Here is a 14,188-nt window from a genome sequence, read left to right as displayed (position 1 = left end):
CTAAGGGAAACCTACATGAACACAAGGAGATCATGCACAAAAACTGCACCCAGACAGCAATCTGAGCTCAGGATCAAACCCAGGACCCAAAGGTGTAGCAGGTGTCACAAATTACCAGCAGACAGTTCTTTTGTCTGTAACAATCCCATGTCTGTTAATATGCTTTACGAGATGATTTTTAATAAAGCAAACAAAAAACACGAATGACAATGTATAAAAATATTGACAGGGTTTATTGTAGGAAGCGTTTCCCCCCCCCATTTGAAACCCTTTTGCATTCAGCTCAGCATATTTATTTGTAGTAAAAATCCACCTGGGTGCAAAATACAAAGTGACCATAGATTTTGATGGTTCACGTGAGGTCTTCCTCAGAGCAGCCTGGTCATTTGCAAATACTTGTTTCTTGTTATTTTCTCCAGAACTCATCAGTACTGAGGTTCAGCAGTTTCATCATGTGCTGGTGTCCGACATGGAGGTCTCTAGCATCATGTCGCTCTCGCGCAAGTCACATTCTAAGAGGAATCGTTGGAAGGCTTCGGCAGGCGGTGTCTCCAGGGACATGACACTGCTCTCCTCTAGAGGTTGCGCCTGATTCTCACTCTCTTCGGCTGAAGTGCTAAGTATCTTCTTTAAGGCCGTTGTGTTGGGGATCATTTTTACTTTGTCCTTAATATCTGTTCCTGTGCCAGAAAATAAATAAATAAATGCTCTGAGCACATTGTACACAACAGAAGCAACAGGTTCTTTCATATAACGAGAGGCATTAACTTACCTATATATGCATCAGAGTCACCAATATACATCTCAATGCAATGGCCAAGCATCGTAACAGAAAATGTGTCATCCCTTTTCAGACCAAGTGCCTGCAAATAATAATAACATTCTCTATGAAAACAAACTTCTTGCCGTGTACTGACAAGAACATGTGCAACCAAGACGGAAGCTGGATCACCTACAGTGTGAAAATAATCAATGGCACTTTCAAAGTCCCCCATAAGGCTGTGCACATAGCCAATAGCTGAGTAGGTGGATGCATGCTGAGGGACAAGGACTAGAGCCTGCCGATGGTATTCCAGAGCCTGGTCATACTTCCTGGGAAAATAAATACAAAATATTACTACTACAAAATGTTTATGAATTAGCAGCTACATAATTTATACACTGGACAGAACGTCAAGAACGTGTTCACTCATCATGGCAACTTCTCCTTCATCCTTTAAGAAAATGAGGCAAAAGTACTTATTTTAAACAGGACTTCAGTTCTTCTTTTACTGTGTCCTGAACAAGGTCTACTAAGGATGCGCATCTCTATCACAGAAGCCGATGCAACACAATCACTGCATTGCCAACGATCTGATGCATTAAAAAGATAGATATGAAACAACTACTACATGATCAATCAATCTGATATTCTCATCTCATCTCATTATCTCTAGCTGCTTTATCCTTCTACAGGGTCGCAGGCAAGCTGGAGCCTATCCCAGCTGACTACGGGCGAAAGGCGGGGTACACCCTGGACAAGTCGCCAGGTCATCACAGGGCTGACACATAGACACAGACAACCATTCACACTCACATTCACACCTACGGTCAATTTAGAGTCACCAGTTAACCTAACCTGCATGTCTTTGGACTGTGGGGGAAACCGGAGTACCCGGAGGAAACCCACGCGGACACGGGGAGAACATGCAAACTCCACACAGAAAGGCCCTCGCCGGCCCCGGGGCTCGAACCCAGGACCTTCTTGCTGTGAGGCGACAGTGCTAACCACTACACCACCGTGCCGCCCCAATCTGATATTATTATTATCATTATTATTGCGATGCAGTGCAATAAGACAATCCGATTAAATGCAAAACAATATGATGCTATGCAAATTCAATATGGTACAGTAACTGATTTTATTTTATTGGTTCTTCTTAAGCAGACAGTAAATCATTAACTTAAAAAAAAAGATTTTACTGATACAAATGTTAGAAATGATGCATTCTGAGTTCATACCAAATTGTATCCAGTGTGCATTGTTTTGTTTTAATTAGGGCAATCGCATCGTGAACTGGTTAATCTTACCATCACTACTGTCAATCTTTCTGCAGCAAGCCTCGGAACACCTCATTCCAAAATAAAAACACTTGAAGACAATGTGAAGCGCATGGTCTCCAAGTATGAATTGCAAGTGGAAATGAATAATTCATTGCATACTGTAATGACAATATAGACTATTTATGCAGTACAATTACTCCATTTATGCAGGAGGAGGACCAGAGGAGCAGAGAATACAGAAGAGGGATCAGTGTGTGTGCCCAATGCTTCTGAAAGCTCTTCATTAAACACTAGCACTCTGGATCATTTTTAGAAGCTTGTCCTTTTCAGGTAATTTCCTAGTTAGAGTGTCTCTGTGTGCGGTACTTGGAGATAATGTGGCCTATTGATGAGATATTTTGCAAAATAAGGGCAGCATCACTAAGGGTTTGTAAACACAACTGAATTAACAGTAATGAAGTAATTATGCATTACTGAGGCAATACAGAGAAAAAAATTTCTAGTAGAAAAGCAGATACTGAATTTGTTCCAGATATTTTAACTGCTCATATATAACATGGAAGGAACTCTGTCTACCTATCTAAGGCAGCTGGGCCATAGAAGGTTCACGCTGCATGCTGCACGCTACACGTTCACGTGAAGAACCGGACCCTGGGCCATTAAACTTCAACTTTTCTCGGTAGTCGTCCATTTTATCTCCCTAGACCCGTTCTGATTGGCTGGCGCGGCGGTCGTGCATGCATTGACTGGAATTTCCATCTTCACGCCTAGAAAAAAGTGTGCATGTTCATTTCTCGCTTCACGCGTGAAGTGTGCAGCGTGCAACGTGAACGCCGTTCTATGGCCCAGAGCAAGTCATGCTACGTTTGTCCACTTTTCTTTACACGCGTGTAGCGTGCAGCATGCAGCGTGCAGCGTGAACCTTCTATGGCCCAGCTGCCTAATATAGTCATGCTGCGATGACCGACCCTCACACCTGTGGTGCAGTCACACCTCTGGCAACATCACCAGATTAACACAATACAAGTTGGTTTTTTTTAAATACTGAGATTTGTGAAAGAGACTTCCTGTTGCCAGATGGTGGCGCTATACCACCAAGTCATTCTGGGGCATGTAGATGATATAACCAATAAAAAGCAAATCTGACATGAATCCAATGAACTGCCTAGGAGCAACATAGCCGAGATAGCCAAAAAAGCCACTGTTTGTTGCCAGATGGTGGCGCTATACCAGAGAAATCACTCTGGGCATGTGGCTCTCATCAGTCATCATAAACAATAACCTGTAAAGTTTGAGCCATATCAAGCAATGCTTGGAGAAGTTATGAGGCACTTCCTGTTTGTATGGCAAGACAAATTCCGAAATACCCCACTTCCTGTTGGACATGGCAAATGAGTAGATATAAATAAAATACAGTATAAACAAACAAATGCGTTAGTCTTGGAGACCCCCACGTGTACCAAATATGGTGCATGTACATTAAATTATATGCCCGGCACAAGACTCAGTAACAGTCACTGAAACAAGCCTCAGTCTATGAGTAACTGTTGAAAGCACCGATGTGTGTGCCAAATTTCATGAGTTTTCGCCCATGGGAACCACCTCAAAAATGGTCAAGTCTTGAAGAAAAAAAAAAATCCTTAAGGATCCAGTAAGGCCCTTGCACCTATAGAGTGCTTGAACCCTAAATACTGTGACATCACAGTTTTGGCAATTAACTTACTTTAGCTTTCGACACACATGGCCTAGATTGTTTAACAATGGCTCCCACTTGTCCACTGTGACCTGGAAGAGAGGGGAAATATATTTACTTAATGACAGAATCCAACAAAGTAATAAGAAAAATCACCATCAACACTTGCATTTATTAATAGGGCTGACACTTTTACATACTTAAACTGAGTAGTTGAGGTTTAACTGTCTTGGTCAAAAGGACCCAACAGTGGCAGCTTGTTGGGATTTGAACTTGCAACCTTCTCACCAGCAGTCTAAATCATTGAGTCTTTCATGAATCTAGACAAAATCTCTCACAAAATGACCAAGCAAATACCTCATTGCCAATAGCCTTGATCTTCTCCAATGCATCCAGAAACAACTTTTCTGCTGTCTTCCAGCTGAAACAGTACAACTGGTAAATCAGCAATGACAACCAAACAAAATAAATGAACAACTTAAACTTAATGTGTTTGTAACAAAGCCCACTTACTCTCCATTCTGGAAAGCCACCACGGCAACCTCATGGATGACAAATGGATCCTCTGGAGCGATGCTCAGAGCCTGGCTAAAGAAGCGCTCTGCTAGCTTTGGGTTGTTGGTGAGGCCGTACTCCAGACCGATATACAGCATGGGTAAGTGACATCTTGTAAGGAAACAACCAATATATACATGCTAGTTTTGAAAACGAGTACAGGATAGAAATTGTACTGTACATTTCAAGATCCTGAAACATGACTCGATAACTGCATGTGTACTTACCCTTTCATTAGCTGGGCAGCTGTGAAGTAGGCTGCCATGGCCTGGTCATGCTCACTTTCCACTGCAAATGAATGACCGTATGCTATCCATGCTGGCCCATATGTGCGCTCCAGTGTGGTGGCCTTACTACAACCCAAACAAAAACACCACACTGACTAACAGCTCCGCAAGACTTTCAGTTACGGTATCAGCACTTTCACACTAGCTAGCATTCACAGCAGAGCTGTAGCATATGAGCCACTGTACAGTGCGCTTGCACTCGTGTCTCACAGTGCTGAACCTCGAGTTAAATCAGTGCCTCTCTGCTACATTTAATGCAATTCAGATCTGTACCTAAAAAGACTTCAGAAATACACTGGGTATAAAGTGCCCTCCAAAATTATTACTTCTTGAGAGATTTATTTTTCTCTGAATAAATTTATTTCAATTAAAAGGCTGAATACATATAGAATACATGTTTTTATTCCATGGAAAAAGTGGCCCGTATGTATAAGTAAATAATATTGGCTTGCTTTGAGTGGTCCAACAGATATATTCCATTCAGCTAGCATGATACTGAACGAGTCGAAGACAAGTTCAATATCATGAATGGAATACATCTGATATGCCACGAAAAAAGCCAGTCAATATTATTATTATTTATACACACTTTTCCAGTTTTTCGATGTCCGTTGGTATGTTTTTCTCTGTAAATACGTGTGAAGAATATCTAATGAAGTTTTGGTAACCTTTTGGGTGTTCAACACGTCTTCATGGATTAAAGCAAAAAAAAAAAAAAATCATCTGACTGAAAAAAAAAGCTCCATGTCGTTGGCCCCTACCACATCAGCGATGCGTCAAATTTTAAACGCCGTGTTGTCCATTATCCCCTAGGCCCCTACTTATAGTACATTTACATAATTTTAACAATGACTAAAGCAAGACTTGACCATTGTCATTACTGGCTATAAATGATGAAACATCAAGTTCTCAGCACAAAGTGCAAATTTATTTCAACAATTTCAAAAAGTGCAAGTGCAGTTGAACTTGAACCATGCTTTCAAAAGAGTGGAACAGAAAGAACTTGCAAGAAAAGTGAAAGTTCACTTTTTCTGCTTCTTCGCAGTGAAGCCAAAGGCATCTAGTTTTTTGCCATTGCTTCAATAGACTTGGCAAACTACACAAAAGCACACACCTGCCATTTTCATCTTTTTGCACCATGAACTAAATGGCTTGCCATTATCACCCATTTCATTTCTCCAAGCCCATCTCCACTTATTCTTTACCGTTTTGTCGATGTCTGACACATCTGTGCCTTCATTTAAAAGAAGCGCGTCCATGCTGGCAAAACTGAAAGTAATTTGACGCACTCTAGTGATGGAAATCGAAGGGCCTATGTCAGGTGAAATATGGCCTTATACGCAGTACTCAAGTTGGGGGGGGATGTGGGGGGATGGCATCCCCCTTCTGAAATAAAAATCTCAAATCATCCCCCTTATAAAACGGCCACCCCCCCATCACATCCCTTGTGCCATTTTACCGATTAATGTGGAAATTAGCCTACTATTATTTTAACAAATATTACTACCATTTCAACATTAGAGGCTTTGCGCAGTGATCGCCTACATGTAGCCGGATAAAAAAGATGCGTAGCAGAGTGAAGATTTCTGAAAACTCCATCTTCAGACACTCGTGTAAATCGGGAAACCGAAGCAGCAGTGGGCGAGAGGGCGAGCGCGAATATAATGAGTCATAGGTGTGAATCTTTCACCGAATACCAATTGTCCCGGTTCCTCACGAAATCGCACGCACAAATTCATTAGGTTAACTTTCAAATAACTGTTCTTGTGCACTTGACACCGGAGCCACTTTCCTGAATTTTGAGCTTCGGAGTATTCGCTTCTTTATCTATTTAATCAATTAATTTATTTGTCACATACATTAAATTACTAATGTAAACCATTAGTAGCCTATTTAAGCAATAGCTGTTTTCTCCACTGTTTTCCGACCTTTTGTGCTTAGTGAATGAGACACTTCATTACACTCCACTGACCGACTTCCAATTCCGGACTTTTTTGAAAATGTAAAATATAGGCCTACGAGATGTTTTTTTGGGACTTAATTTGCGTTGGTCCTTCACTATTAATTTTTGAGACTGACGAGGCACTAAATACTGTGGAATTATTTTCTCCTTACTATGAAGTTTGGCATCTTAAACAAGTGTCGGGAAATCTTGCAGCCCAACTCTGCAGCCTCCAATGTTTAAGCGAACTGCTAAAACCATAATGTTTAAAGATTAAATCGTAGGCTAATCAAACCAAAGAAAAACACAGCCTTTCCAGAACGTTGTCTGCCGAAGCCTGTTTAACCTAAAACGCTTAATAGCATAGATCTTGCTGCGGCTTCAACTTTTTCACCTGATCACCTTTCAGTAGGCAAATATCATTATTACTACTACTACAAAAGGCCTAGTATTAGTAGTAGACAAGTAACCTAGTTGCCTAGTAGTCGGACAGCCAAATAGTTTCATCAGTGGCCTACGCCGAGCCTCCCCGGGACTAGACAGTAGCGGAGGCTGTATTTATTTATTTAGGCCTATCTAGCGCAACAACTTATTCCTTTACATATACTCAAACATAGCACAAGAAAGGGTTCAACAACAGGCAATCACAGCAGCTTGGTGAAGTTCTAAATCACATCGGTGTCAGACCTATGGGCCTACCCCCCCCTTTTTTCCCTCGGATCTGCATCACTCTCATTACTGACCTTTAGCGCTCCCAGTTGACGGAAATCCGTCGTAGTGACGGAAAACTTTAATCTATGCGTCTTTCTCTTTCCCAATGAACACAAATGCTTCTGTGCATGCGCAGTATTGAATATTTGCATCAGCTCCGACATGTGACGTCATGTCTTGACAACCATGCAATGTCGTAAACCATATTCAACGCTCATTTTCCACTGGGTAGAGTGACCTAATACATGTAGGATAAGCGATATGCTAACAATATTGCATGCTATCAAACCAAATGAATGAAACCTGCTAGAAGGGAATAGAATACATGTTTTTATTCCATCGAAAAAGTGTCCTGCATGTATAATAATACTTGGAGCACAGAATTTAAAAAGGTTTTTTTAAGCCATTCTTTTTTTAATAGAAATGCAATATTCTACTTTTAGATGTAGAATTTCTGGTGTTAAAATCAATAAGACATGCTTTTGTTAATGAATGACTGTAGTTTATAGCAAATCAAGGGCTCATAAACATGTTGAAGTGGCCCAGGCTGAATTTGATACCCTTGGTCTTACCTAAGGTACCGTCGTGCATGTTCATTTTTATGGCCAACCATCAGATAGTAACATCCAACAGCAAACCATGAAACCTAGACAATTAGAATGCAGAAAATTAGGGGGGGGGGGAGAGAGAGAGAGAGAGAGAGAGAGAGAGAAAAAAAACACAACCACCACAAGTGTACTCTGTGCAGGAGTGACATCAAAGACTGTACTCACTGGGTTATTGGGGTATAAATCCACCAGCTTATGAGAGAGGTAAAACAATTCTGCAGAGATAAAAATAAACTGAATTTAGGATATACAAGATTTATTCATTCATTCAGAAGTGTAAAGTGAGATTAAATCACTGGCCTACCCTACCATTTGCTTTGCTCAGCTCCACTAGGGTTCCGATGTGCACCGGTAAACAATTTGCATGAAATGGGTCTTTGACCATTACCCTGGATAAAAACAGACAACCACTCAGTGCAGCAAAACAAAAAAGGAAGGAAAAAAACTCAATCCAGAACACAGAAATCAACCTCCATGCTGCATTTCACACCATCAGATTGCATGCAACTTTTGTCTAATCTCACACTATCAGATCACATGTGGTTTTTGTGTGGGGTGGGTAAGCCCTTGGCTGCAAAAAAGGGTCCCTTTTCTCACAGAGCTTCTGTGTTTTGTTGACTGATATCAGGCTTCGAATCAGTCTAAAATTTACCTGATGAAATGGGTAAACAAATAAATAAACCAAAACAGTGTGCGAAATATCTTGAAAAATCAGAAATGGCCAACAGGGCTCTTAACTTTTCAATGTTCATGGCCAGCATTAAAAGTTGATGGCCAGTGTGAATGTATGACCCCCGGATGCCTGATGCACATCTAGTGTGTGTTTTTTGAAGTTCTGTGAGCCCAACACAAGAGGAGCATTCGCATACTTGTGATTTGTCAGTTTTCAGTCTGGGTTTTCTAACAGCGTACAGACCATAAATTGAACGGCAAGGTCGGCAAACCATCCGTTTTTGTGTATTTGAGTACAACAACCAATTGTATGTCTGCAGCCAACCTGGTTTAAATGTCCTCCTGCTTTTCTTCCTCATATCACTTCTTAGTAGCTTTGATTTCTTCTTCACTTTTTTCTCAGGCAAACCCAGAAACTTCCACATGATTGTCACGAAAAGGCGAAAAAGCGCACTCCTGTAGAATCTTGCGCCACAATGTCGGCAAAATGTAATGTGATAAACTGCTCATTTAAGAGAAGGCAGCTGATTCGCTTTCGTTTTACAGATTTGTGATGCATCTGACAAAATAACCAATGAAAACAATCCTTGCAAAAGGTGGACGTGCCATGTTAGGGACATAGTAATATAAGCATGAAACCGTCAAAATGTACGTTCACGGGTGGGCCAATGTTTGTGGCATGACGGACTCGCTACTTTTTTTTTTTTTTTAATAGTTTATGGCCCGACGAAAAAGTTGATAGCGTCGGGCTACCGGGCACGCGGTAATTTCGCACACTGAAACCAAGCAAATAAAATCTTCAATTATATTTTTATTGCCTTTGTCATGATCAATCATTGCTGTCCTTTGCAGGTACTCAAGTGTCCATCCCTAATATTGTACCAGTCAAATTAACATGTTCAGTGCACAAACGGTCAGTAAATTTAGAGAATATCTGATCCAGGGCGGCACGGTGGTGTAGTGGCTAGCGCTGTCGCCTCACAGCAAGAAGGTCCGGGTTCGAGCCCCGTGGCCGGCAAGGGCCTTTCTGTGCGGAGTTTGCATGTTCTCCCCGTGTCCGCGTGGGTTTCCTCCGGGTGCTCCGGTTTCCCCCACAGTCCAAAGACATGCAGGTTAGGTTAACTGGTGACTCTAAATTGACCGTAGGTGTGAATGTGAGTGTGAATGGTTGTCTGTGTCTATGTGTCAGCCCTGTGATGACCTGGCGACTTGTCCAGGGTGTACCCCGCCTTTCGCCCGTAGTCAGCTGGGATAGGCTCCAGCTTGCCTGCGACCCTGTAGAACAGGATAAAGCGGCTAGAGGTAATGAGATGAGATGATATCTGATCCAGTCTGATACCAAGCCACCGCTTCAAACCTGTATTGCATCAGGGCAACACCGATTTCAACAATAATTTTAAAGCATTTAGGTGATGTCATTATGTAACGCAAGTGTCCAGAATACTGCCGGATTTTATGAGGCATAATATTTATTGGGTGCAAAGGGGAAAAGACTTGCTGTTCACTTGATACTCGTATTGTACTGGACATCTCCAGAAGCTAACCACTCATTTCTAAATAGCTTGAGGACGTGACGTTTTTAGATGAAGAGATTTGTTGCCCAACATCAATTATTCAAATGGAAGGAGTATTCCTTTAAAAAACTGGAGTTAAAGAAACTCTAACATAAAATATACAACCCGATTCCAAAAAAGTTGGGACAAAGTACAAATTGTAAATAAAAACGGAATGCAATAATTTACAGATCTCAAAAACTGATATTTGTATTCACAATAGAACATAGACAACATATCAAATGTCGAAAGTGAGACATTTTGAAATTTCATGCCAAATATTGGCTCATTTAAAATTTCATGACAGCAACACATCTCAAAAAAGTTGGGACAGGGACAATAAGAGGCTGGAAAAGTTAAAGGTACAAAAAAGGAACAGCTGGAGGACCAAATTGCAACTCATTAGGTCAATTGGCAATAGGTCATTAACATGACTGGGTATAAAAAGAGCATCTTGGAGTGGCAGCGGCTCTCAGAAGTAAAGATGGGAAGAGGATCACCAATCCCCCTAATTCTGCGCCGACAAATAGTGGAGCAATATCAGAAAGGAGTTCGACAGTGTAAAATTGCAAAGAGTTTGAACATATCATCATCTACAGTGCATAATATCAAAAGATTCAGCCCATGTTTACATTAGACCATATCAGCGGATCATCAGATTAACGTTTTTAAAACGATTAGTGTGCACACAGCAACACCAATACACGATTTGCGTGCACACAGCAACACCAATACACGGATACACTCGGCTCCGCAGGCATCCTGCGCTCCAAATCACTCCGCCCTGAACAGCGAGTGCCCTCTGGAGGGTGCGCACTCCGGCCTTGCACAGCTCACAGAGCGTGCGAGTGAAGTGCACAAGCTGTGATTCGGGACTGAGCCGCTGTGTGTGTGATCCCAGCGCATATCACTTACCACTTGCAAGTGGAAGGATGGCAAGCCTAAAGACAATCATAACTACACAATGGGCAGTATTTGCATCAGTATTTTCATACTTTTATACTCTTTAATGAAAGGTGATACAAGGCGGAAGTCCGCGCCGTTTTTCAGCAGTCGCGTCACATGACCAACGCCAGCGAATCAGGAAGGTGGATGTCACAGTGACGTTGTCCAATGACGACGCCAGCTAGAGCTCAGCACAGCGTATCCGCGTATTCTCAATGTTTACACAGCACCGGAGCTGACATGATCTGGATTGAATACGTGGACCCTGGCGGATTCCCGTTTCCCGGCGTTTCCAGGCGGTTTAATGTAAACGGACAGTGCATCCGCGAAGAAAACGAGACAGATACGGTCTAATGTAAACTTGGCCTCAGAGAATCTGGAAGAATCTCTGTGCGTAAGGGTCAAGGCCGGAAAACCACACTGGGTGCCCGTGATCTTCGGGCCCTTAGACGGCACTGCATCAAATACAGGCATGCTTCTGTATTGGAAAAATCACAAAATGGGCTCAGGAATATTTCCAGAGAACACCATCTGTGAACAAAATTCACCGTGCCATCCGCCGTTGCCAGCTAAAACTCTATAGTTCAAAGAAGAAGCCGTATCTAAACATGATCCAGAAGTGCAGACGTTTTCTCTGGCCCAAGGCTCATTTAAAATGGACTGTGGCAAAGTGGAAAACTGTTCTGTGGTCAGACGAATCAAAATTTGAAGTTCTTTATGGAAATCAGGGACGCCGTGTCATTCGGACTAAAGAGAAGAAGGACGACCCAAGTTGTTATCAGCGCTCAGTTCAGGAGCCTGCATCTCTGATGGTATGGGGTTGCATTAGTGCGTGTGGCATGGGCAGCTTACACATCTGGAAAGACACCATCAATGTTGAAAGGTATATCCAGGTTCTAGAGCAACATATGCTCCCATCCAGACGACGTCTCTTTCAGGGAAGACCTTGCATTTTCCAACGTGACAATGCCAAACCACATACTGCATCAATTACAGCATCATGGCTGCGTAGAAGAAGGGTCTGGGTACTGAACTGGCCAGCGTGCAGTCCAGGGGCCTCATGTACAAAGACCTGCGTGGATTTCCCACTAAATATGTGCGCACGTCAAAATTGGGAAATTTGCGTACGACCAAAAAAATCCGGATGTATCAATCAATGAAGGTTTCCACGCACTCTCCTGTTGTACATCTTAATCAACGTGGAATTCGGCGCACATGCACGAGCCCCATTCCCCGCCCCGTCTCCTCCCTCAATTATTCCACACTGAATATGTTAATTAGTATAAATAGACCTGCAGTAAGGCCCGCGTTAGGTAAAAGACATGGCAACTTTTACTAACGCGTTAATGTTAATTAAATGTTAGAAATCTCGCGTTAATCAAATTAACATTTAACATTTATTATTAACATTTAACATTAACATTTATTCGCGTTAATCCCTGCCTTTAGCACAGTGTAATAGAATTCACATCACTTAATTGTTCTGTCACCTCCAATTAAAGTGATGTTCAAAGTGTATGCTATGAGACATGCAACGGTCACTGATTGTATGCCACTGAATGTGAATGTAGCCTATACCAAGATAACGGTATGATTTGCATCGTCCACAGTGCCTGCGCCACGAGTGTCTATTTGAGTTACATGGGTTTTGAAAACAAAAAAACACCTTTAGTGCTCTAATGTGTACATTTTTTCGGGGACACCCTGTATTTGAGGAAATGTCTTCCTCTCTTATGCCGCTTTTCCACTACCAACGCGGCTGAGTCGAGCTGAGCGGGGCTGTTGGAGTTGCATTTCGACTACAACTGCGCTGAACCGTGCTGGCTGGAAGTGGGTGGACACATTGGGTGGAGTTAGCGAAAGTGGGTGGACGTCAGGTGATGTCATTAGGTGGCGCAAACAGTGACATCAGTGACCTTTTAAGCGGTAGTCTCACGACCCGGATAGTAAACAATAAACATGGAGGACATGGAGTCGTTAGTGTTGCTGGTCTTGGTGCTGTGGCTTGTTGTCACCGACAATGCCAACAGATACTGGCAAGAGCGTATAGATGAGGCGAGGCGCATAAGGCTTCAGAAATTCTCGTAATTCTCCTTCTTCCGGGTTTACGGTGTTTACAGATCCCAGCGTGCTCGCGGGGCGTGAGGACACTCCTCCTCACCAATCAGTGCACAGGGGAGTGTCTGCTCACGCCCCTAGCCCCACTCGGCTCGGTTTGGCTCGCTTCAGCCCCACTCCAAAACCGTGCGAGTTTTGGGGGCTGAGCAGGGCTGAAGCGAGCCGAGTCGTGCTGTTCTTAGATAGTCGAAACGCGAGCCGTGTCGGGCTGAAGTGAGCTCAAGCAAGCTGAAGTGAGCTGAAAAAGGGTAGTGGAAAAGGGCCATTTGTAGGCCCAATATTCCTAGCCACATGTAACCAGAAATAAAACATGTGCACATATTTTCCACAATAGGATTTTAATGACAAATGTATTCTAGCAGGGTGCTAGGGAACAACAGGAGGCCCCCAGTCCATCCCACCCGAGCAGAAAGAGGACCCCCAGCCGAGCGGATCCAGCGTCACTGTCACCTGCCCCCCTTCTCCACCGTCTGCCCCTGTCGCCGGGTCCACAGGCCGGGTGCTGATGCGCGCGGTCCTTGAGTCGCAGGGGGAAATTTTAAAGGGGATAGAGGCAATTAACGACAACCTCAAGGGAATCCACGAGGAATTGAAGGAACTGAATAACACATTAAAAGAATATCTTAAAAAATGAATGGTGTCCCGTCTGTCCTTACCTTTTCACATTGTGGCTATTAAGCGCTGCCGGGTTTGTATGCCATGTCGCTGTGGCACCTCGTTGTGAGGCCCAGGGTCTGGGTCCTCCGGCAGGTCTCGCTCCATTATTGGCACGCCGTGCCGCTGCGCCACCTTGTGTAACACGCCACACACCGCGGTTGTGTCTGATTTGTACGCACTTGGAAATCGTTTCATATATTGATCTTGGTAATTATGTGATAAGGCTACCCCACGCAACACCAACTAATAATATTTCAGTCTGACACCTCGCGGCAAATGCGCGAGGAAGATCTATTAAGCTAGCTGCAATGCATGGTCCTGCATGTGCATTCTTTAATTTAATTAATTAACCAATAGTCTATGGGAATAATATCGAAATGATATTGCTGGGGTTTCTCATTTCC

At 43.0% G+C, this 14,188-nt stretch overlaps 1 protein-coding gene across 1 annotated transcript in view; it reads right to left on the bottom strand.

The window, feature by feature from the left end:
* Positions 1-214: 214 nt before the first annotated feature.
* The window catches only part of cdc16 (cell division cycle 16 homolog (S. cerevisiae)), a 30,018-nt gene continuing 16,044 nt past the window's right edge, over positions 215-14,188 (bottom strand). Inside the window, exons 9-18 of the mRNA XM_060929785.1 lie at positions 8,149-8,228; positions 8,005-8,054; positions 7,804-7,877; positions 4,519-4,644; positions 4,250-4,402; positions 4,094-4,157; positions 3,767-3,828; positions 957-1,092; positions 773-863; positions 215-680 (exon numbers count right to left, since the gene is read on the bottom strand). Of these exons, the coding sequence (XP_060785768.1) occupies positions 451-680; positions 773-863; positions 957-1,092; positions 3,767-3,828; positions 4,094-4,157; positions 4,250-4,402; positions 4,519-4,644; positions 7,804-7,877; positions 8,005-8,054; positions 8,149-8,228 (1,066 nt within the window). The 3' untranslated portion in view covers positions 215-450. The remainder of the gene's footprint in view (positions 681-772; positions 864-956; positions 1,093-3,766; positions 3,829-4,093; positions 4,158-4,249; positions 4,403-4,518; positions 4,645-7,803; positions 7,878-8,004; positions 8,055-8,148; positions 8,229-14,188) is intronic.

This window comes from Neoarius graeffei, chromosome 9 (assembly GCF_027579695.1).
Source record: "Neoarius graeffei isolate fNeoGra1 chromosome 9, fNeoGra1.pri, whole genome shotgun sequence".
Lineage (NCBI taxonomy): Eukaryota > Metazoa > Chordata > Actinopteri > Siluriformes > Ariidae > Neoarius > Neoarius graeffei.
This window is presented reverse-complemented; position numbering and strand designations above follow the sequence as displayed.